The following is a 24592-nucleotide window of genomic DNA, read 5'->3' on the forward strand; positions in this document are numbered from 1 at the left end:
GACACAAAGCAGATGACACCTGGTGTCCTCTCAGAGGGTTGGCCATCATGTGCTTTGGTTTCCTCTGGCTTTTTGGCTACACCTTGTATGTGCTTCCGTGGATGCTTTGCACTCCCTTCGCTGACACGTTCCTTCATGAGAGAGCACGAGCTTTGTGTTTTCTTTGTGCTTTTGGGTACTCACAGCTGTATGGGCACAGCTTTGCCTTTCCATCTTTCCCTTTCCACCTAAGAATGACAGGAGGGGTGTGGAAATTGAACTGCAGGGGTTTGGGGGAGGCAGCCCTAGCGGGTGGCCAAGGGTACCCCCAGCCTGCTTGCAGCCTGTGCGGAGCTCACCGAAAGTGTCAGCACTAATTAGCATTCATCGTCCTCTTTCAACACACAAATGAATGACATCTGTCAGCACCCTGATGGAGGAAGTCTCCCCCCATCAATAAGTGCCACGGGAATGCCAAAAAGGGCTGTTGCCATGGGAATGGACACATCTGGAGCCATGCCCCCTCCTGCCCAAGGCAGCTGGATGCGGAGGGGAGCACCACGGGAAGGAGGTGGCGGGGAGACAGGCACACACAACGCGTGCACGTTAGAGGAGGGACCTTCCCAGAATGAGAGTGCCGTGGGACACAGCGGAGCGGGGACACCGAGCTGCCAGGCAGCGGTGGCTCAGCCCGGTGGGATAAGCCTTGTTTTCTGCTCTGGTGGGAAGCCCAGTAAAAGCCCAACTGTAGCAAGATGGGATCTGCCTCCTCAACTTACCGGCCCAAGTGTATTTATTTGGATATTGATGGAAGAATTCAAAAGGTACTTTCGCTGTTTTTCGCAGAGCGGCGTCTCTGGACGCAGCGGTGGTGCAGGCGGTGTGTGCGCCGCGCGCCCTATTCCTGCACGGCGAGTCGGACGCGTGATGCATTAAGCCTCTGTTGAAAGGGAGGGGGGTCTGGAGAGGCTTCTGATTTTAATTTAAAGGGGAAGGGGCAGCCAGCAGCCCGTGAGCACCCGGCGTGGCTGGCAGGATCTCGGCAGAGGTGCAGGACCCCTCTCCGCAAGCAGCCTCTCGATAGTTTGCAAAGTTTTGCCTGCAGAGAGAAGCTGGAGGGCACGGAGCTGTGTGGGATTGCCTACCCGGGGGGTGCGTTTTCCTAGGGACAAGTTACAGGGCAGGCAGCTGCTGGTGCTGCTGTGCAGCAGCGGTGCGGGGGCCCCCGCTGCACTTGCGAAGCCATTAGTCAATATCGATAAATGTTAATAGGATCTTGAGCTCCCGTTCCCCACCTGGCTTAGCCAAGGGTCACAGCACAGGGGAAGCTGTGGGGGAAGCGTGTTCTGGCTGAAGGAGAGAGCTCACACCATTCACGAGAGAGCCCACAGCATTTAGACAGAAAAATGCTTTGGCATTCCTGTAAGTCCGTCCTCTTTTCCTTCTCTCTGTCGACAGTTCCTTGGCCACAGTATGCTTCATGCAACAAAGCTAAATCCTCCAAGAGGCTCATGTGCAACTCAGCTCTGACTTGCAAAATTCCAGTCCCCATCCCTGGTGCTCCTGCTCGGAGTTCCTTTCACACATCCGTGCTGTTTCTTGCTCCTCTAAAAAGAAACAGCAAAGATGCCCTTCCCCATCCTTTCTCTCTCCTGTATCAATGTATCCAGGCAAATGCAGAGCTAAAAGCCCCTGTGTTCTCCTGCCACTGCCTGCGGGACCCCCGCAGCCTCACTGCATGAAGCCACCATCGGAAAGAGAGCCCTGGGGAGGCTGGTGCTGTGAGAGCACATGGAGCACTTCCAGGGGTGTCAGTCAATCACATTGGCTGTCATCTCCACTGGGGTGAGTTTATAAACAAGAGTGTTTCTCAGAGCCTTTCTCTGGAGAGTACTTTTGTCACTGAAAACACAGGAGAGGCACAAGCGCATGGGCAAGCAAATGCAAACCCAGCCGGCATTAAGTAGTATTTTTTTTTCTGGCTTGATAAGCGTTATCTGCTTCTTTTTGTCAGATGTGAAATTCCATCTGTGCAGTGTTTGGAAGGATTCTTGCTGTAAACATACCGCTTAAATGGGGTTCACCCAGGGGTAAGCAGGGCATAGCACTGATCCTCGTGCCTCCTCGGTAACAACATTGCTAGGACAAAAAGCAGCCCTTAATCTTCTGAGGAATGCAGTATTGGAGACTTCTAAAGGGAACTCATTAAATCAATGCTGAGCCGGTAATGAGGTATGAGCTTCATTAGAGCAGCACTTGCTGAGTTTGAAAGGGCTCAGCTCCAACTTGCAGCTGGCTTGCTGGGTCTGGCAGAGCCTTGTAACAGGGCTGCCCATGCTACAGGAGCATGGCAGACATTACTAAGAGTGAATTTCATGTTTCCACCACACCGTGTGACCTCAGGTCACACTGCTGACTTTAGGGGCCGTTGTTTGCCCTCTGCACTGAAGGAAAGGAAGGGATGCCCCGGGCTCAGAGGGTGGCCATCACCCCTGGGAGCCTGCACGTTGTGGATGAGCACTGGGAAATGTTCTGCAGCAAGTGGTGAGCCGAGCTAAGTAGGTTTGTGTGTCGCTGGGTCCAGAGAGGTACAGTGGGGAGGGCAAAGAGATGCAGTCTAGTGCTTTGGTGCAATGGTCAGAGCTGGAGGAGAGTTTGGTGGCATTGCATAGATGCAGTCCATGGGACAAACAGGGCAGGAATATCAACGCCAGGGCCAACAACACAAGAGATGGCTTCTGCATCCACCTGGAGAAGGCTTTGGGCTGATGGTGGCTGTGTCCTGGCCAAGGGATGGGGGATAGGCCCTGTGGTGGAGGCAGAGCAGTGGAGGTGGAATGAACAGACCTGCCAGGCTGCTGTAGGAGAGAGATCAAAGGCTTTGCAGTGCTACAGCTGCACACAGAGCCGGTGCCCTGCACAGAGGAGCTTCAAAGAGGACATTTGTTCCTAGGGCTGAATGAAAAATGGGGTTTCCGTGTAATTCATCAATACCTCACCAGTGCCTACGCAACATGGATGCACACCTGGGAGAATCAGCACCACAGGATTTATCTGTTTCTAAAGGATGCTCTTTCCCAGAGATGTACAAAAGTTCCTAAGCCACTTGCCTGGTCACTCACATCCCTCTGTGCTTTGCATGCACATCCAAAGCTTCACACACAAAGAAACAACATCCGTGTCCCACTCGTGCACAACCAGGCCTGCTCCAGCCAAAGGAGAAGACAGCAGAGTGAGGAATGGTGCCCATGTTTCACGGAAGATAAGGAGACCTCACAGCACCGTGGCAGACAGAGACTTCTCCATCCCAGAGTGCCACTAGATGGGGTCAAGCAGCCAACCCCCAGCCTACCAGCTGAGAAGGCTGAAAAACTTGAGCAAGCCACCAACTGTGGCTCTGCAGTCTTATTTTCCTTCATGACGTCATTAACCCTTTTGCTGCTTTTAAAATAAAAGTTCCTGTTGACCGTTTTGAATTAAAAGTCCATTAACATGGAAATCACACCCATACATATATATATATATTTTTCCACACAGAAACTACTGGGGAACGCTTGGTTTCGAGCTTTGAGTTTAAAGGGGTGAGATAGCAGAGCCAGCCAGTGGCCACGTTCCCAGGTGGGTGGCTTCGCGGCTCTCATTTCCAAATGTCAAAGGGTGGTGTCTTTGCGTGCTCGGTTGTGAGGAGTGGCTCTGAGAAAATGCTTGACTCGAGAGGATTTCTGTTTCCAGTCTCTTAATCAACATCATATTTGAAACGATGATGGAAAGTCAAATGGGTACAGAGCCTGAATGAACTGGAAAAATGAGGACCGCGGACATTGTCAAAGAGTCAAGGAAATCATTCAGTGGTATTTCTTCCCCTTCAGAAAGCAAGTAGAGAATTTTGGAGCCATTTTACTGGCTTCCTGAGTCATTCTGGATGCCGAGCAGAGTAATTAGCTCTCTCCTCCTCAGAAAAATGTACTTTTCTTTGTGTCTAGCATGCGAACCCATTGAGCAGAACACCCGGATATCCACGGCTCTTGCTCCTCTTGGCCTGAGGTACATGAAGAGCAGAACAAAGCAAAGATTGTGTTTTTGTGTTGTGGTTGTTGCATTGAAATGTCAGCGTATGGGAATAGTTTCTGCCATGTGAGCTTTTCTTTTTAATTAGAGCAACAGCCACTGTGGTATAAATGCCTAGACTCCAGCAAACCCAACAGATTTTTCCAAAGCTTGCTGCACTATTTTTAACACACCAAACTGAATTCAGATTAAAAACAAAACACAGCAGAAAAATAGTGGCTTGATGATCAGTTCAAGGCCATTAAGTATCTTTGTATCCCTAATTGCTGCAAGACAGTCCCCGTGATTCTCTTGGCACAGGAGGCAAGTCATTCATGGGTTCCTCCAATGCCAAAACCCTTTGTAGCCTCTTCAGTGCGGCATAAGTATGTATTTTTGGGACCGAGGCCATTTTCCTATGACTGGCAGGTCTCTGTGGGCAATGGAGGGTGTGAGGTAGTCTAGCCAGAGCCTGGCCAGCAGTCTTGACCAATGCTGGCTCCACGACTGAAGTCAGCTCTGCTGAGCCCAAGGCAGCTGCTGGATGTTCTTGTAAAGCAGCAAAAATGAACAGCGGCGTCTCTCAGACTCCAGCATGTTACAGTGAGTGAGGAGTACATAAACATTTGAAAGAGTAAAAATGGCTTCAAAACAGGCTTTTTAAAAATGATATAAAATGTTATACTGGAGGCCATTTTCTCTCCCCTTTCCTCTCTTCTCTGTCCTCCCCAGCTAATGGTATTTATTACAGCCCATGCTCATGTAACGACCTTCTGCTAGTGATACCTAAGGTTTTGGACAAGCAAACCATAGCAACATATGTTCCTCACATGCTCAGGGTACAAACAAGAAGAAACCATTTTGTTGCTAGCACCTTTCCCATTAAACTCTACAGCAGCCAACTGGCTTTTCACCTCTCACTGCTTTTCCTTGCTGTATTGACTAATATCACACATCTAAAAGCCTTATATTATTAACTATGCTGAAATGTCAGACATCATTATTTTTGCAAATATTTTTGAAAAAGGCAGCCTAGCTTCACTCACATCTAGTGAGGACATTTGGTGCCAAAGCATCCTTATTACCCAGATTACAAAACGTTTTGAGCCTAATGCATTAGAGTGCTACAGGGTTAATTGCACTTAGTACTCTATTAGAAGCTACCATGTGCCCTTTCTGTGTTAATAGAAGCTAGAGTATGAACATTTCAAGTACTTGTCAAAGGCTGAGATATTTCTATGTCTGCTGTAAAAACTAAGAAACTTTCCGCTCAGCTTCTCAAAATCAGCCTTGTTAGTTCCTGTCTGCATTCTGTCATTAGTGCTGAAAGACTGAATATTGGCAATACATCTCTTAGTATAGTCAACAGATTGCAAAAAGTTCTCCTTAATGTAACGTCCTTTCTCTGCATACCCCAACAATTCTAAAAATTAATGTGATCCTTCCTTGTCGTGACAGAGCCCACTTCTGCCATGCTATCCCTCTCAATGAACTTCCAAGACTGCATCATACCATTGCATCATGAACATTTTCTCTTTCCTAAAAAGAAAAAAAATCTCTTTTCTAAAAAGAGAAAGACCTCCTTTCCCATAGCTTTCTGTTCAGGGATGTTATAAAGGATGGGAACCATTACTTACCACACAGCCACATGCCTCAGTTCTGCCTGAATCCTATTTCTCATTTCAGGGCAATGTATATAAGCAGGAAAGCAATAGGATTCACCCTACATAAACCTAAACCATAGTCATGTAAAAGTCAGTGGTGAGTACTCCAAGCTAGTCATATGAGTTCCCCCACAGGCACTGGGGAGGAGGGTGGTATCTCCAGAGGATGATTCATCCCATCTTCAGCTGTATTTTGGAGACATGTGGGCTGATTTTCCCTTTGGAAGTATGTAGTCCTCTTCCTCTACTGACAATATTCATTAGACTCAGTGTCTAGCCAGGCAACATAGATGAGACACCTCGCCTGTAGACACTTAGTTATGTTAGATGAATCCCACTGTACATTTCACTTCGGTACCATGGTGAAATGAATGCTATCCAGCCACTGCACAGCTCAAAGTTAGGTGCAAACCAGCGGGGCTGTGGAGAAGCCTTACCTTGAGATAACCAAGGTCAGGCTGGATGGGGCTCTGAGCAACCTGGTCTAGCTATAGGTGTCTCTGTTCATTGCAGGGGAGTTGGACCAGATGGCCTTTAAATGTCCTTTCCAACACAAAAAGTTCTATGATTCTGTGATGAGCTCTGGACAGTGAAAGTAAAATGTTTGCCACATTCCTCGCTGCCTAACACAGACAGAGTCTGGAGAGTTCAGGGGGAGTTTTTATTTTTGTTTGGATTCTTGGCCAAGGGCCCTTGCTCTTTCTTTCCCATACAGGCCTATGCACGCAGACACTTATTTTTTGTTTCCCTGTTAGTGAAGCTCCTTACAGCATCTAACAGATGGCAAAGCTGGCAAACTATTTTTAATACTGTCTAACATTTGAAGCTCAGAAAAATGGAGAGATTTCACAAATATCTGCTGTTAATTATTGCAAGAAAAAAAAGAATACACAGATATATATCTTTGAGGTAGCTGGGCTCATGTTATAATACTTGTATCTGAATTTAAAGAAGCTTGAGAGATGTTTAGATGCAGGGTGCTGGGTAAGGCTTCTGCTGAATATCTGCTGTGCCTGATAAAGTAGATGCTCTTATCACTAATTTTTTGAGGAAAACCTATTTGCTTACAGATCTGAAAAATTAGTTTCTATCAATGATTTCTGCAGAGTGTTATCTAGGAGCTCTTGATTCTGTTTCATTTTGATATGGACAACAAATACTGCTGGAGAGAGAAAGGGAATATCACAATGGAAAGATTCACATCAGCTCTCTATCTTGTTTAGAAATCCTCCATGAAAGCTTCTGTAACAGAAGCAGCAACAATTTCCATAGTCCACGTGGGATACGTAACTGAGTTTTACCAGACTCTTCTCTGACACACATCCTTCAGTCTCATTAGTCAAAGATTATAATTTCAGATTGCTTTAACTCCACTCTTTCAGCCCTGACTCTGAACATTGCTCACCGGAAGAAATGAAAAAACACCAGCAAGTGCTAAAAGTCTTGAATACAGCAAGCAAAAGGAAGTGAGATTACACACTGGGGATAGACTGGCTTTGAAAATGTTCCTGCATTATTCACCGAGGAGTTTTAGTAGGGTAAAAAAAAAAATGCTAGTTAAATACTTGGAAAACTCAATTACCAACAACAGATCAGGACAGGATAACCCTCTGGACAGGGTTTGCAGTGTACAGAGAGGATTAACTGTTCTCAGGATCAAATATAGAGCAGAAATTGGATTTGTAGGCCATGTTTTTACCCATCCTATCTCATAGCAAAATATAATGCGATTAGTTGTAAACTGGTATGTCACAGAGTGAGCACTGTGGTCCCTTAGTGATATCTTTATCACGACCCTTAATATTAAACTAGTTCTCTGAGTGAGAAAGCCAGACAGATACCGGCGGTCTTAATCTCTACTTGTTTTGAGTAAGGTTTTAAAATTCTTATCCCCTGCCAAAGGTGGATCCATAGGATCAAGAGAGAATGACCTGTCAGAGGAAGAATTTCCAAAAAGTGCAGAACTTTCTCCAGGACAGAGAAGTTTCAGCCCCACAGAAGGGATCTCTGGGCCAGGAATTATGCATCACTCTTGAGCCATGCTGTCCTACTTCACAGCTACTGCATGTTCCATCAACACCTTATTTCCACTCCAAAAAGCCTCACTTATTATTCATTATTCTTTTTTCCCCCTTTGCTTCACATTACTCTCAAAAGCAGGCAGAGAGTAATACCTGCTTCAATCACGTGGTTACTTCTTGGTCTTGATGTAGAGTTATTAAAATGACAGTACTGAATTTCCGATCTCCACTCTTTCTTGCAGAGGTGCATCAGTAACTGTAGCCCTGGCTTCTTTGGGCTGTGCTGACCTGTGTCAAACTGTGCACTTTTCAGATGCATATTCTAGGGAAATATGTAAAAACCCACTACCATAGCTCTATAAACTAGTGCTGTCTCCTGCCTTTGGTCTCCACTGAGCTCCACAGCAAGGTCTCAGTGCAGCCTGAAGCAGTGGTATCTTCCAGTGCTGGGTGTTATTGCAGGGACTGAGGCTCTAGCACGTCAAAGGGCTACAAAGATGGGGAAGGGTCGGGAGGACAAAGTGTGTGAGGAGCAGCTGAGGCCATTCGATGTGCTCAGCCCAGAGCAGAAGAGCTGAGGAGAGGCCTCATGGCGGCTGCAGCTCCTCACAGGGAGCGGAGGGGCAGCGCTGAGCTCTGCTCTCTAGTGACAGCGACAGGGCCCGAGGGAACGGCATGGAGCTGCGTCAGGGGAGAGGCAGCTGGGGGTTAGGGAAAGGGTCTGCACCAGAGGGCAGCGGGCACGGCCCCAAGTGCTGGAGTTCAAGGAGCGTTTGGATAATGCTCTCAGACATAGGGTTTGATTTTGAGTGGTCCTGTGTGGAGCGTAGAGTTAGACTCAGTGATCTTTGTCGATCCCTTCTTAACTGGAATGTTCTATGATTCTATGATCATGGCAGTGGCTTGCCACCCAGGATAGGAACGAGGACCTAATCAAGACAATGACTGTGGGTCAGAGAGAGCTGAGACATGCTTGAAGGGTGGTGAAGTCGCTCAACACTGTGAACCTGGGTCAGAACCGCAACCAGTGACAGTAAAGTATCACCATGGAGACATGGGCCAAATAGCAATAGCTCCAGGGTATCTGCTATTTTCATGGGACTGAGGAAGATGCTCGCTCCTCCACCCTGGGCCAAAAGGGTTGACTACCCTCAAAGCTGCAGGACAACCACCTTCTCTAGTCACGGGAAAAAACTTATGTCCCAGCTGGCTGAAGTATGGCCACAAGCCAAATGTCACAGTATTGGCTTCATGGTGCTAATGTCCCCGCTATGGTAATGGACTTGAGGCAAATAGGATTCCTATACTGTGCTGGAGCCATCAATAGTACACAGCACTGTCCAAAACACATTCCACTTCTATTCCACAGATACACACAACTGACACTGGCTTTATTGGGAACATAAACATGCAGGCAATAACAGGAACAATTGCACAGTTCTGGGAAATGTTTGAGGCTGTCTGCTTTGTTTTAAAAGAGAAGGAAGTTGGTCAGGAAAGCTCAGCAGGTTGCAAAAGCAGAGAACTTTAGTAGCGTATGCTCAGCGATTAGGAGGAGAAAAAAAGGAACAGCTGGAAACAACCATTTACACCCCAAGATGAGTATCAAACTACAATGGGTGATTCACAAATCCACTTTTAGTAAACCTAAAAAGAAATGTCAAGTATGGAAAGATAGCTCATAATCTAGAAAATAATATCTACAGTCTTTCTTTTGCTTCCCACTCTTTCACTATTGCATGGAGTAAAGGGAGGCATTAACGTTCCTCCTCAGTGCACTGAAAGTTCCTGCTGCTTTCTGTGAGTCAGGACTCCTTTCTTACCTTTAGTGTTTTTTAAATGTGTATTTTTAACCTTATCCTCTGCCCTGGTCAATAATAATTGATTTCCAGAAAAAGAAACCTCAGTACCTGAAATAGCACTCCCACCATATCACACGCCTTTGCCCTGCGTTCAGACACAATTAATGTCATCTGCTCCACTTCTGCAGGTACCAGTTGTTGGTAAAGGAGCAGTTTTCCAGCACTCTGTCAGCCAGTTTTAGCAGCCAACACTTCAGTGGGATGCTGCGTTCTGCTCTGAGCAGGATTCCATACTATCTAATCCCGATTAGCTGTTTTATTGCTTTGATTGCTACTGTATTTTAAAAATCAAGGGTCAATCACAGAAACAGTTAGAAGAACGAGCTTTTAGAACACACCCAGACATTAATCCCACCCATTTCCTCACTAACAAACGCTGACTACCCCAGCAATCAATTGCCTTGGGATTCACAATGTAAATAAATTACCTACTGTAATTTCATCTGGGTCAGGAAACAGGGAAGGTGAGTGTGTGTTTCTGTATCAGTCATAGCTGTCTCTTGAGGAGATCGATGTCATCCAGCTAATGATGCCCAGCTGAAAAATAAGAGGACTTTTAACCACCAGTGCAAAGTGAGACCTGAAGTATTGCTCCAGCATCAGAACAAGGGTTTGTTGAATCACATCTCACACGTAACAGGACTGAGTCAGGGTGACCAGACATTGCATTTTTGTCTTGATTCTTCCAGTATTTCAGGAGGAAAGACGGTGAGATAGGTTTCCTTGAACCTCCAGCTCCAAAAGTCATACTCATATTGATCTCAGCCTAGACCCTTACAAGCTTATAGGTGGGCACGGAGCTGGAGTTTGAGGGCAGGCTGGGCATGTGGGTGTATGAGAGTCAGGGTAAGGTGAACTGAGTGGTGGATGAGACAAGAAGCCAGAAAAGCTCACGTTGGAACAACAGCGTGGAGGTGTGCATGGGCAGAGGAAAGTGTCAGAGAGCATGTTCTCTGTAGCACAGCCTCTGCAGGGCCTGGTGCTGCCTCCAAAACTTCCGGCATTCACATTTTCCCAAGCAATCAATAGATGCCCCCACTTCTTGCTGGCAGAGCATCCTATCTTCTCCCTCTGTGGCTTCACCTCCGTGGGCAGCAGAGGTCTGGGTTGGACATCATGTGACAGCTCCATGCTACCAGGAGTGTGGGATCATGTCACCGAGTGTCAAGTGAATGCTGTGTTCTCAGTCTTACTGCTGGCCTTCCAAGGTCTGAGCTCTGACCTTGCAGCAGGAACAACACAGGCTGATAGACCATGGGGAACTGGGCACGATCCGGGGGCAAATGCTCTCTTCTGCTTACAGCAACCATAAGGTGAAGTAATACAAATAACGGTGCACTTTTATGCTATCCAAGCAGCTCCCTATATCTGGAAGATATATGTTTAGAAGAAGCAAGGTCACTTTCAAAATCCAGGGTGTTGCTTAATTAAATCTGTGGTTGTTGCCATCCTGCAGCTCAGCTGCATTGTGAGATACCTCCTGGCATCAGTCATCGTACATTACTGCTCTACTTCAGAGCAACACAATTAGGTCTCCTGAGCTTTCTTCCTTTATCAAAATGACGCACAGGTATTAAAGCGGGAGCAGAGAAATATTCCAGCTCACGAGTCAGTTCAGATAATTGAAATGATAGGATTAGCCTTAAAATTGTCCTAGTTCAAGCCTGAATAGAGTTCATCTCTCACTGGGAACTAATTGTCCTTTCTCTCCTCTGCCTTTTTTTCTCCTTCTGCTGTTCGGTTTGGAAGGTGATCTTCAGTAAATACTGCAACTCCAGGGATATTATGGACCTCTTCTGCATTGCAACAGGGTTACCAAGGTAGGACTCTCATTTATGACATGCATTTCACTATTGCTCTGCTACTCCTAGGGACAATTTAAAGCTGGGCCCCAAATGATCTGGTTACCTGCCTTCCAGGCTTCTCTCTTATTCCATTCTGCTGGAAGAAGTTGGGGCTGTGCAAAGAACACAGCTGGAGAAGCGCACAAAGCCCTGGCGAGTGTTTAGCTGCCTACTCTACAGAAATTACAGCCAGCACAGAAGTTCTGGCCAAGAGCATATTGCAAGCTCTATGCACCTACCAGTTATACTCATACCCCAGCACTACATTTTTGCCTCTATAGACTGAAACACCATCACACTTTTAAAACATGATTTTTAAGTAAAGAACTTGAGGCCAATGAGAAACACTGCCACTAAATCATAGAATCGTAGAATGGTTTGGGTTGGAAGGGACCTTGAAGATCACCTAGTTCCAACCCCCTTGCTATAGGCAGGGACACCTCCCTCTATACCAGGTTGCTCAAAGCCCCATCCAGCCTGGCTTTGAATACCTTCAGGGAGGAGGCATTCACGGCCTCTCTGGGCAGCCTGTTCCAGTGTCTCACCACTCTCACAATAAAGAATTTCTTCCTAATATCTAGTCTAAATCTACCCTCTTCCAGTTTAAAGCCATTTCCCCTTGTCCTGTTGCTACCTGCCCTTATAAAAAATCCCTCCCCAGCTTTCTTGTAGGCCTCTATCAGGTACTGGAAGGCCGCTATGAGTTCCCCCTGGCCCCTTCTCTTCTCCAGGCTGAAAAGCCACAGCTCTCTCAACCTGTCCTGGTAGGGGAGGTGCTATTTAGATACACTACAGGCTACTGGCAGGCTGAGAGAGCTGGGGTTTTTCAGCGTGGAAAAGAGAAATCTCTGAGGTGATCTGAGGGTGGCCTTTCAGTACCTAAAGTGGGGCTGTAAGACAGAAAAGGACAGACTGTTTAGCAGAGTCTGTCCTGATAGGACAAGGGGAAATGGTTTCAAACTAAAAGAAAGGAAGTGTAGGTTGGATATAAGGACAGGTCTTCTACAGTGAGGGTGTTGATGCACTGGCACAAGTTGCCCAAATTGGGGATGGATACCTGCCCTGGAGACACTCAAGGTCAGGCTGGACAGGGCTATGATCAACCTGATGTAGCTGTAGGTGTCCCTGTTCATTGCAGGGGAGTTGGACCAGATGGCCCTTAAGGATCCCTCCCAACTCAAATGATTCTGTGATTCTATGATTCTAATCCCAGATGTGAGATAGTAAAAAAATATCCCCTCAGAACCATTTTACAGAATAAAGGGATGGTGGCCCCCCAGCCATGTCACAACCTTGCCTTTACCAGAGGATATCTGCTGTCTGCTGGTGACCTTGAGCAGTGCTGGGCAGATGTGCAGCAGCACTCAATAAGCCATGGTGTTTAGGTTAATCATACAAAAAAAAAAAAAAAAAAAAACAGGAAAAAAATAATCCTTTAATCGTGAGTTTGTTGCATGACTCCATCTTGGGACTGAAAGATAGAATTGTCAATAGTCTATTCTGAGTCTATACTGGCTTGGAATTTGCATAGGCCGCTAGACATAATCAATGCTTTTTGCTGTTTATCCTTGCTGTTTCCTCCCATTTGACATCAGAGACCTTAATAACTCTCCTTTGCCTGTGATATCAAGTACTTCCACTCCACCAACCAGGAAACATTGTTTAGCAGTCAGAGTCATTAATGAGTAGAGTGTTCCCAGCATATCTGGCCTTTTATTTTCAGCAGAGGACTTCCACCATCTTCCACAATTGTTTAAAGAATCAGAGAATCAGAGAATCATTTGAGTTGGAAAGGACCCTTAAAGGCCATCTAGCCCAACTCCCCTGCAGTGAACAGGGGCGCCTACACTAGATTAGGTTGCTCAGAGCCCCATCCAGCCTGACCTTGAGTGTCTCCAGGGACGGGGCATCCACTTCTCTGGGCAACCTGTGCCAGTGCCTCACCATCCTTATTGTAAAAACTTTTAATTGTTCATTGTAATCAGGCTCCTGGAGCCAAGGAAAACATCCAAGGCTTACATGTGAGCCTATGAGGTCACACCTAGCGCAGGATGAAAATAAAGGCTCCATATTCAGCAAGACATCTGTTTTGTTTGTTTTGGTAAGGGGGTAACTAGATAATTTAAAGACTGGTAGTCATTTGTGTAGTGTGAGTCAATATATAGCTGCCTAGTCGATGTATCACAAAACATAGCTTTTCAGCAGAAATTATTAGTCGATGAGTCAACAGCATACACAGGATAGCAGGGAGCAAAGTTTTCTCTCAGATCAAAGATGATCGCACTTAACGTTTTGCCAGAAACATCTCTGGTAATTGAAATGGGTGAAACACCAAACCAACTCTGACCCTACCTGTGCCAAGTTAGAGTGTGTATGAGGCAGCATCACGAGTGCTGCATAGGGGAAACTAGCCACATAGAGTACACAGCAGCACAGAATCTCAGCCAGTGTTTCTTGCTCAAATGAAGATCTCTGGAACATACTTTTCAGGAACACAACCATCTCCCTCTTGACGGCAGATAATTGTATGGTGTCCATTGATCCGACGATGCCTGCAAACTCAGAGAGGTAAGTCTCGCGGTAATCTGCTCTTCAGAGGGGGTTCTGCCCAAGGGAAAGTAGATGCTGGGATGCAGATGCCTCTTGTATGCAACATGAGGTGAACAGCTCTCCAGGGGGAGCTGACGGAGAGAAATGCATGCTAACTTGAAATGCTGATGCCAGCTAGTTTTGAAATTTTTTGCTTATTGTTAAAGTAGAAATTATAGTCAGGAAAAATCTTGCTTTTAAGTATTTGACATTGAACATCGATTCCCATTCCACTCCACATGCTGTCAAGGCTCCCAGCGCCTTTGTTGCTCTGTTAGGACCTACAGTGACTTCAGCTGCAAGTGAAGGCGCAGTCTTTGATGAGGTTAGGCCTCTTCCATGCTGGCGTCAGCCCTTCCTTTCTTCAGATCCCTTTCTCTTTTTCTCCTTGGCTTCCTGTTGCTTGTTCAGCTTTGCACTTTTATTTCACCCTGTCTGCTTGCAGTTACTGCATTTGCTTTTACTTATTTCGTTGTATATTTCATCATTACTTGTCACTGCCATCACAAACAATGATGCCATGTTCTGGGCATCTCAATATAAGGACATAAAGCTGTTACAGAGCGTCCAAAGGAGGGCTACAAAGATGGGGAAGGATCTGAGGGCAAGGTGTGTGAGAAGCAGCTGAGGCCCCTCGGCGTGCCCAGCCCAGAGTAGAGGAGCTGAGGGGAGGCCTCATGGTGGCTGCAGCTCCTCACAGGGAGCGGAGGGGCAGCGCTGAGCTCTGCTCTCTGGTGACAGCGACAGGGCCCGAGGGAACGGCATGGAGCTGCGTCAGGGGAGGGGCAGCTGGGGGTTAGGGAAAGGGTCTGCACCAGAGGGCAGTGGGCATGGAACAGGCTGCCCAGGGCGGTGGGCAGGGCCCCGAGTGCCAGAGTTCAGGAAGCGTTTGGACAGTGCTCTCAGAAATATTGTCTGATTTTGAGTAGTGCTACGTGTAGCCTAGAGTTGGACTCAGTGATCCTTGTGAGTCCCTTCCAGCTTGGGATATTTTGTGGTTCTGTGGTTCTGTGATATTTCTCAGGGAATGCAGGTGTGAAACAAAAGCTACAGTCTCAGCACTGCTAACATCAACCCTCTCCAACTCTTCCAGGTCTCCGTACAAAGTGATACCAGTTGCCACTGGGCAGCTTTCAGGTAAACAATCCTTTTGAACTGAATTTGCTAAAACTGAGGTTGCAATCATTTCCATGTGGAAATTACATAGCTCTGACACAAGAAAGATGACTGTCATGGTTGTAGCTATGGCAGAATAAAAAGTATTCAAGAGGTAAGGTCAAAAAAACTGTTCCCTCAATTCAAAGTCTTTGAAGGTAAAGTAAAGTGGCTGGTGTCCAGGGTTACTTCTGAAGCACTTAGCTTGGGCCCAATTCAGCACCACCAATGTCTCAGTAAAAGCCCCTCCTCCCCCTCTGCTGGAGCAGCAGTTGAGCAGGGGCATCGCCAGCCACATGTGCAGTCCCGTCCTGCAGTGCTTTGTTCATCTCTCAGCAAACCTCTGCTGAAAGCTGAGCATCATGTTTGAACTCCAAGTTATTTCCAAATGGCTGAGAAGGGAGCAGAATTTCTGTTGTGGGCATGGTAGCTTGGAGTGTAATAAATATTTTAAAACACCTGACATGATTAAGAGGCCTGGATGAAAGATGACATTTGGAGCACATTCCCTGGTGTACAGTGGTGTTTTCCCTCATGGGCAGGACTGAAGTGGCACTTCTACCATTTTTCTTTGCCTGTCACTGTCAGGATCAGGCTAGAAGTTCTTGGGCACTGGAGCACAGTGTTTGCTTAGGGCAATTCCTGCGCAGTATCCAGCTCATGGCAGCCCCCGGCTGTGCAACTGCAGTATCTCCTATCACTGGCTCACAGGCAGCCATGAGCAAGATCTTAGGCAGTACACTGAGGAGGGAAGGGTACATCAGCAGGAGATACAGTCTGGAGGAGCCAAATGGACAGGTAGAAGAGTTGAGGACAAGAGACTAAAATAATCTTGGGAATGGAGAGAACATGGGAAGAGCAGGGGGGAGCCAGAAAGCCTGGGACTGGAAAAAATAGTGGTTTACAGAGATGGGTTAAGCTCTTGAGGCAAGAGCAAAGCAGTGTGGCTGTTTCCCTACTAGTTTAAGGTCCCACCTCTTCTCAATGTCCAGATGGAGATCAGCAACAAGTAATGTCCCTCAGGGATCAGTACTGGAACTGATGCTCTTTAACATCTTCATCAGTTACACCAATATGGAAATCGAGTGCACCCTCAGCACATTCGTGGATGACACCAAGCTGTGCTGTGCAGTCAGCATGCCTGAAGGACAGGATGCCATCCAGAAAGTGACCTAGACAGGCTCCAGCAGTGGGTCCAGGTGAACCTCATGAGGTTCAACAAATACAAGTGCAAGGTCTTGCACCTGGGTTGTGGCAGCCCCCAGTATCAGTACAAGTTGGGGCAAAAGGATAGAGCACAGCCCTGGCAAAAATGACCGAAGGGTACCGGTGGATGGCAAGCTGGACATGAACCAGCAATGTGCCCTTGCAGTGCAGAAAGCCAGCCGTATCCTGGGCTGCATCCAAAGAAGCATGGCCAGCAGGGCGGGGGAGGTGATCCTGCCCCGCTGCTCAGCGCTGCATCCAGATGTGGAGTCCTTAGGACAGGAGAGATGTAGATCTATTGGAGCATGTCCAGAGGAGGGCCACAACAATGATCCAAGGAATGGAACAGCTCCCCTACGAGGTAAGGCTGAGAGAGCTGGGGCTGTTCAGCCTGGAGAAGAGAAGGCTCCAGGGAGACGTGAGAGGGGCTTATCAGTATCTAAAGGGGGGCTGTATGAAGGAAGGGGACAGACTCTTTAGCAGGGTCTGTGGTGAGAGGAAAGTGGAAATGTTTTCAAACTAAAAGAAGGGAGATTTTGATTGCATATAAGAAGAAGTTTTTTACGATAAGGGTGGTGAGGCACTGTCACAGGTTGCCCAGAGAGGTGGTGGATGCCCTGTCCCTGGAGACACTTAAGGTCAGGCTGGAGGGGCTCTGAGCAACCTAATCTAATGTAGGTGTCCCTGTTCATTGCAGGGGAGTTGTACCAGATGGTCTTTAAGGGTCCCTTCCGAATCGAATGATTAGATGATTCTTGCTTAGGCTTCTGTGAGAAAACCTAATGTCTGTGAGTACTGTCTTTCAGAGAGGGGAAGGATAGGGAAGCAAACTCACTCTATGATGCACCCATGATCCTTGTGGCAGAAATGTCTGCAGGAGAGGGCACAGCAAGGCAACACAGGAAAATGCCCAGGGAGACACAGGGAGGCAATAGCGAGGCCCTTGTGGATACAGAGAGCAAAGGAGACCAGAGAGTGGCTGGAAAACAAGGAAGAACTTTATCACAGAGAGGTTTGTTGTAAGTCATAAACAGGTCTCAGGTCAACAGTGAAAGCCAGGGGACACACGTGACCACTAAGGGGAAGGAAGCTGTCTGCTGAACTATTTCCTGATCCTAACGAACTCAGCAGGAGCAGCAGCACACTGCACGCATGCATGATCAGGTCAGAGAAGGAGGGATCTCGGCTGGAACACAATTATCTGCCTGAGACGGAGAAAGGCTAGTGCTGGTGGGGCTGCACCACGGAATGCCACTGTGGTGTACCAGCAGGGAAGCTGGATGAGGGGCTTTCTAGAAAACATCTTTTTTTGTTGTTCTTTTTTTTCCCCCACGTGACGCTAGCTGTATATTTTTATAAGACCATACAAGACTTTTCACACTTTCCCAAGGCCCTCGTTCTTCAGCCCAGCCGACAGCCCATGGCTCTGCTTTGTTCTGAATGCAGCTCACTGTGTCGACAAGGTCTCCTCTCCCTCCTCATGTTTTGTAAAGCAAAGATTTCCAAAGATTTGAGCTGAAAAGGGCAAGAAAAATTCTGGTGGTATCTTGCCAAAGCATAAAAGAGAGTCTGTGATGGAAAGAAGCAGAAAGCTGAACTGTGTGTGATGGAATGAGTGTTCCTTGGTGTCTGTTTCTCTTTCACATGGGTTGTCATTAATCTTAAGCATTCCTGACATTTTGCTGAGAGTAGGAAGAATGAGCGGAGTGGGAAATTGTTCTTCATTAAAAGAGAAAAAAAAACCAGCTCTGTTCTGGCCATCACTTCTGAAACAGCTCTGTCTGTGTGATTCTGCCTCCCAGAGTTACTCTCTCAAAGGCAAAGAGAGTCACCCCATTTCCACAGTGTGGGAGCTCCCACTCTTCTTTCCAGCAGACTCCCAAGCAGCTGGATGAGAGCAGTCCGTGCTTCAGCAGAACAAAGGCTTTAAAAGGTGGGACTGGAAAAGATGATCCTTCGGGAGGTAAACACAAGCAGTGGCTTCCATCCAGCGGAGGAGAGATCCACCAGAGTCCCGCTAAGAAACTGTTCTTCATTTCCTGGCCATAGCCGGGGGAGAGGGTTGGAATTAAAGAGGTTATTACTCCAGCATCTGCTGGATGCAGCTGTGGTATCATGACCAGTTGTTCGTGAAGTTGCTGCATCCACCACCTGCTGTCCTCTGCTCTTGTCCCCCTCTTTGGGGTGTTTGAGTTCCCAGGCAGACACTGTGTTCACCTGGCCTGCAGAGCACCTTCTTCCAGCATCTCATCTCTCCCAGCAGCAGAGGGGCTCTGGTCTGCATGCTCAAGGTGGAACAGGCTCACAGCTCACAAACTGATGGCTGCACTGAGGCTGTAATTGGAGTTCAGACACTCTGCAATATTGTGAAGATGACAATTAAGGGAACAAGTCCTGCTGGCAGCATGCTCTTGAGAAGGAAAACTGAAGACTACAAGGCTTCTGACAGCATGGAGGAAGGAGCTGTTGTGCTCAGAGGTCCCGACCCACGGTGGTCCTACATGGGAGGAACCATGGGCTGGGGTTTTCCAACCATGCCCAGGTTAGCTGAGTGTGCCCATAAAGACCTCACCAGGGACATCACCCCAAAATGCATGACACGCGCTGAGCATTGTTCCCACTCTCCCTGCACCACAATTTATGGCTGCTTCTTGTGGGGCCTCCAATGTGAACAGCCTCAGTTTCCCACAAGACCCAGAGAGAGCAGCACTCTCACTGCTGTCCTGATGGGGCTGGAAGCCACTTCAGCATGTGGGTTTTCTGGACAATTGAATGCACAGGGTCCTGTGCAGGTGCCTATTTGCTGCTGGTAAAGCAATAGAAGCTTCTCCTCATGTCTAAATCTTTGTACCCTTGTTTTCTTTTGGGGGTGCAAGCACACCCATGGCTCAGGTGAGAGAGAAGAGGCACAACCACGTGAGAAAAATCCCCACTGCCCCTGCTGCTGCTCCATTGCTGCCTGCTGCGGGGCAGCTGCCTTGGGATGACTCACCTGCCAGGGCTTACACATGCAGCCCAAACTATCTCAAGCTGCCAAGTGAGGCTGGCACTTGATATGGTGCAAAATACGGATGCAGGCTTTATGCACGCCCCTTCTCAAGGCTCCTGTCCGCCTGCCTGTGTGTTTCGTAAGTCCCTCTAACTGCCCGGATCCAAACAAACCCCAGAGAGGGAAGCACAGGTGGGTGCCCCACCAAGGGCACAGCACACGTGAGGATGAGGAGCAGGGCAGACACCCACATTCTCACAGCACCGCTTGGCCATGGCAGAAAAGAGGTGGACCACCCTGTGCCCCACTGGGCAGGGGTGGATGCAACCCAGCACATCAGCCCTGTGGGCTGGGGAAAAAAGCTTAGATTTGCAGGGCATCTGAGTTTAAGCCTTGCTGCCAGCTTTTGACTGCTGCCTGCAGGAGCTGCAAACCAAAGGTGGGATTACCCCTTTCTCAAGGGGAAATTGGGGTAAAAAAATAAAGCAACTGAGACACGTAGGTAGTGTGGGCACCTGGGGTGTCAGCCCTGCCTGGAGGGGTGAGGAAAAGCAGGCAGACACTAATGGAGTGATTGGGCTCAGGTGATCTTAGTGATCTTTCCCAACTTTAGTGATTCTATGATACTATGAGCGAGAGGACTCTTGGCTCTTCTGCTCTGCAGCAGAGGGGACGAGCCCGACTAAATGCCTCATTTTTCTTCTGAACTGCAATTTACCAGAGGTCCGCCCCTCTGGCAGGAAGGGGGCAGAGAAATGGCTCATTGTCCCTTTAAGATGAGACGAGCTGCCACTCTTAGTCATATATCTGTACTGCACCCTAGGGTTATAAAAACATACATCTTCGTTTTGAAAGTCTTTTATTACATCCATAAACATCAGATTGCAGCTGACTGTTCCCGGGATGAGAGCGTCCCAGTACTCCCAGTGAGTTTTGACAAGGGGAGGGAGGGAGAGACAGCCTGACTGCTCTCTTACTGGAGCGGTGTTATCGGGGACTCGCCAGCTTCCCGCACGCTGTCAGCGCTCAGAGCGGTGCCGGGGAGGACACGGGTGGCTCCGCTAAATCTCGCCACCGGACTCACACATCGTCCCGGTGCACGGTAAGCTTTCCTTGCCTCCTGGACAGGGCGCAGCGCTTGCTCGGTCAGATCTTCAGTGCTGGACTTGTCTTTTTTTAGGGGTGAGGAAACTGGGAAACGGGTCTTTGCGATGGGAACGGATGTCATCTTGCAGCCGGCTGCTCTGCAGGGAGTTGGGTTGCAGCAGGAACGAGGGGGTTTGCTGGGAGCCCCCCACTCGCTGAGCACTTGTTCCACTTCGGGAGCTGGGGAAGCAGGCAGAGCGCTTTGTGCAAAAATACTCCCGAGGAGTATTTCTGGCATCAGATCTGAGGGGTTGCAAACCTTTTCAACAAGTACAGGAGCTGTTATTTAGGGGAATGTCGCGAGCGCTGGGCTGCATTTCTGCCTGATTCATTTTGTGCTGGTGCAGAAGTAGCTCAGGAAATACCACTGGGGTGTTTCAATGCATGGGGTGCTCACTCTCTTGCAGCGTGTGTACAAAGCATGCACACCTCTCTGCTCCCAGAGCACTGGAGCCCGGTGTCCTGGCTGGGAGATGCCCAAGGGATCTCTCACTGCCTCCACACCAGGTGGCTCCCAGCACCCCAGCACACTCCTAGCAGTTTTCCTGCAAGCTGCAGGCAGTGGGGGAAAGGTCGGGGCACAGCCCAACCTTCCTGCCCCAGTGCTGACCCCTCTCAGAGGACCAGAGTGCCTTTTTAATTCGTCATCAGAGCCTCGTCTCAGAGACACTGAATGCTTCTCTTTCCTGTGTAATTTTGTTCTCACATCTCCTGTTTGTTTGTTTCTTTAGAGAAAGAAGAATTGTTCCAGAATTTACTGGGACAGATTGCCGAGCAGTTCTCAAGGTAGGATGCTGAACGTCATCATTTATTTAAAATTCTGTTTCTTTTGTCAGCCAGAAGTGAAACACTGCTGGGAAGCAGAGGGGTGTTTAAGGTCTCTCTCCAGTCCCACTCCCACGCCACATTCAGGCCCCGTGCACGCACCCCTCCTGCTGAGAGCAGCGCAGTATCTTCAACCAGGAGCAGCCCTGGCTTCTCTTTGATCTAAAAAGGAGACCACATTTTAAATATAAATGCTCTTATTGTGCTTCTGCTCTCTTAGGAAACAAAATAAATATTTCAGTGCAGAACACGGAAACCATCGGATGTGTTCCATTTTACCCCTTTAGCACACGAAGCTCTCCCCTCAATGGAGACTACCGAACATCCATAGAGCTGCTAATTTCACCCCAGCCGCTTTGCATAGGGCAGAACAACCCCACCACATCTCAGCAACACTCCAGGGTCACTCAGAGGAGAGCTCAGCCCCAGGACATTGCTGTTAGGAAGCGCTATGGGTTTGCCTTGGCTCCAGGGGGACACGACAGCAAGTCGCTGCCCACAGAGGGGTGTAGAGTCACAGTGCAATCCCAGAGCCATTGCCACGGGAAATCTCCTTTTCCTTATGGCAATCCCAAATGGTCTGATCAACCCTCTGAGAAGCACGGAGGGTTCAGGCAGTTGGCAGCTAGGGTGGACGCAGCGCTGACTGTATGACATTAACGCATGGGGGTTTTCTTTCCAGGGTTTTTAAAATCAATGAACTGAAAACGGAAGTAGCTAATCACTTGGCAATGCTGGAGAAAAAGGTGGAACGTGAGTGTCCCTTTGCTGCCATCGTGCCGTCCCATCCCGGGGCACCCCTCCTGCAACCCTGCCCTCCCCATCCCCAGTTCCGGCCCCCTTGCCACTCCATTATTTCTGATACTTCTATGGCACCCTCCTTCTTCTGCTTTTCCCTGCTGGGAATGGGGCTGGGCTGTTTTCCGTGCACAGCAGAGCAGACCCTGATCCCCACGGGACTACTTCTCACCGCTGCATGCCCGTGGGGTCCCATCTATGCCCGGGCCCACAGTGTGCAGCAGGCACACCGTATCGCTTCTAGCTCACCCAGCTCATTTGACACAGTTGTTTTTAGTTGCTGTGCAACAACAAAGTAAAGTTCATCTGGCCAAAGAGCTCCTTGTATTTCCAGGCAGCATCCCACTTCCATTCTTCAGAATGGGCCCAAGGAAAGCAGGGTAGGGGGGTGAATAAGGCACTGTCACATGGCCCAGTTTCAGCTGCCAAAGGCCACATCCTCATTGAGATGCAGCATTTAAACTTCCCAGCTGCAGAAAGGACTTTCTCACTGGGCAGGCTGGGGAAAAAAAAAAAAAAAAAAAAAAACTAAAAAATAAACCAACAAACCAACAACAAAGTTTCTGACTCATGGAAAGAGTTGTTTTCTTGAAATTTCTCCCAACCAGAAGCTACCTTGACCCCACAGCTGCTCAGTGAAAGAGATGCCTTTGTCAGCAAAGCGGGGAGAAAAATGTCCTTCTCCAGGGACGGCCGCAGGGGAGCCCTCCCGGGGTCACCTCCATCAGCCCCAGGCTGTGTGGGCACCCAGCTGCTCAGTGTGGGGCCTCCAAACTGCCTCAGAGCCAAACCTGCAGCTCCCAGCTCCGGGCCTGAAAGGCAAAGCTGAGAGGGGGGAGAGGCCCCAACCCAAGCAGGGATCCCAGAGACGGCTGCAAGAGCCCTGCTGCAGGGCTGGACACAGCCCAAGGATTTCTTTAGACAGCACAGGGTCTTTTCAGAAGGTATTTCTTAATGCAGGATAATATAATGGGCCCTTCATCAGCACACATGACGAGGCCATTTATCATTTGCAACCAAACTGGGAAAAGAATCGCGCTTTTGTTTTGCCTCCTTTGGAGATCCCTTTCCCACCACGCTCACGTGTGATCTCCAGGACTTCCCAGTGGGATGTGCGTGCAGAAACAAGTGCTCACAACAGCACCATCACCTCACACAGGCCATTTGCAGCCTCCTGTCCAGAGGCTGCATCACAGGGCTGTGTTTCAGGGATCTTTTAATGCACTTTTTAGACCCATTCTAAAGCCTGTGAGTTCTCCTTGGAAAAGTTCTCCATGCAAGGAAGGCACTGGCAATGATTCGTGCCATAGTTCCACTTGCTCTGGAGCTGGCAAAACCCTTTACAATTCCTCAGCATCTCACATCTACCTTATGAACATAATTATGTAAATTCCCCGCTCCCCTGGAGAGGATTTGGAAGCAAGTTAAAGAGACTCAATAGGAAAAATGCTCAGGGCTGCCATTTTGCACCACATACCCTTCTCCCCTGTAGCTGCCTGCCCCCTGCCCTGTGGGGCTGTAACCTCGCTCTGCTCCCACCTCTTCCCGTGGGCGCCAGACACCATCTGGTTTCTGCCCTCACATTGAGATTGCCCAAAGAAGTTGCTTCCAACAACTCTAGGCAAAAATGTGTGTTGATATGGAAATGGAATTTGGAAGCAGGTAGTATCTCCATAGTCAAGCATAAATCACAGAATCATAGATTTATAGAACTACAGAATGGTTTGGGTTGGAAGGGATCTCAAAGCCCACCCAGTCCCAACCTCTGCTGTGGTCAGGGCTGCCCCCCACCAGCTCAGGCTGCCCAGGGCCCCATCCAACCTGGCCTTGAGCGCCTCCAGGGATGGGGCATCCAAACCCTTTCCCTTCCCTCTCCTGATAGACAAAAATTTTGGCCTGGTTCAAACTCTTTTTCCCCTTTCCTAGTTCTTCATCCAAAATCAGCGTTTGCAGTTACCAGCACAAAGAAAGAGGGTCTCTTATATGCAGAGCTGTGCCCTTGCAAGGCAGCTTTTGATCACTTGGTTGCTCCTCTCCAGATCAGTGTGATTTTATGATTCTGTGATTCTAAACAAAGGAGCTGTGAAGTGACAGCATGTGACTGACACGGCCCTCACAGACGATGCCATGCTCCGTCCTTGAGCATGCTGGTAGCTTGCAAGAGGGAAGAGAGGATATTCCACCCTCGCTTTGCATGGGGCTCTCCCAGCTGCATGACCCGAAGCACTGCAGCACAATCAGGCAATCAAACTTCTTACCTCGTGGCTTTTCTAATTGCACAGAGAGGGGGTATAGGATTTTCTGCATCGCATGCAGAAATAACCTTTGATTACAACATTGATTGGCAAAAGCAAGTGACAGATCTTCAATACCCATAAAAATGAAATCAATGGTTGTAGCCAAAACTTTTCAACGTTTCTCTCTCTCCTGCAGTCTCACTTTGGTCTCTGCACCCAGTGATGCCTCT

The 24592-nt window shown here is 48.3% G+C and overlaps 1 protein-coding gene across 2 annotated transcripts in view; it reads left to right on the plus strand.

Moving 5' to 3' along the window:
• PDE9A (phosphodiesterase 9A) overlaps positions 735-24592 on the plus strand; it is a 42844-nt gene continuing 18986 nt past the window's right edge. Inside the window, exons 1-6 of one of the 2 annotated variants that reach the window (XM_021406530.1) lie at positions 735-803; positions 11323-11393; positions 13908-13985; positions 15100-15143; positions 21234-21288; positions 22010-22080. In XM_021406530.1, coding sequence (XP_021262205.1) covers positions 735-803; positions 11323-11393; positions 13908-13985; positions 15100-15143; positions 21234-21288; positions 22010-22080 — 388 coding nt within the window. Of the gene's footprint in view, positions 804-11322; positions 11394-13907; positions 13986-15099; positions 15144-20053; positions 20459-21233; positions 21289-22009; positions 22081-24592 lie in introns of those variants that run through there. The other variant, XM_021406535.1, reaches the window with a different exon arrangement.

Source organism: Numida meleagris, chromosome 1 (assembly GCF_002078875.1).
Source record: "Numida meleagris isolate 19003 breed g44 Domestic line chromosome 1, NumMel1.0, whole genome shotgun sequence".
Lineage (NCBI taxonomy): Eukaryota > Metazoa > Chordata > Aves > Galliformes > Numididae > Numida > Numida meleagris.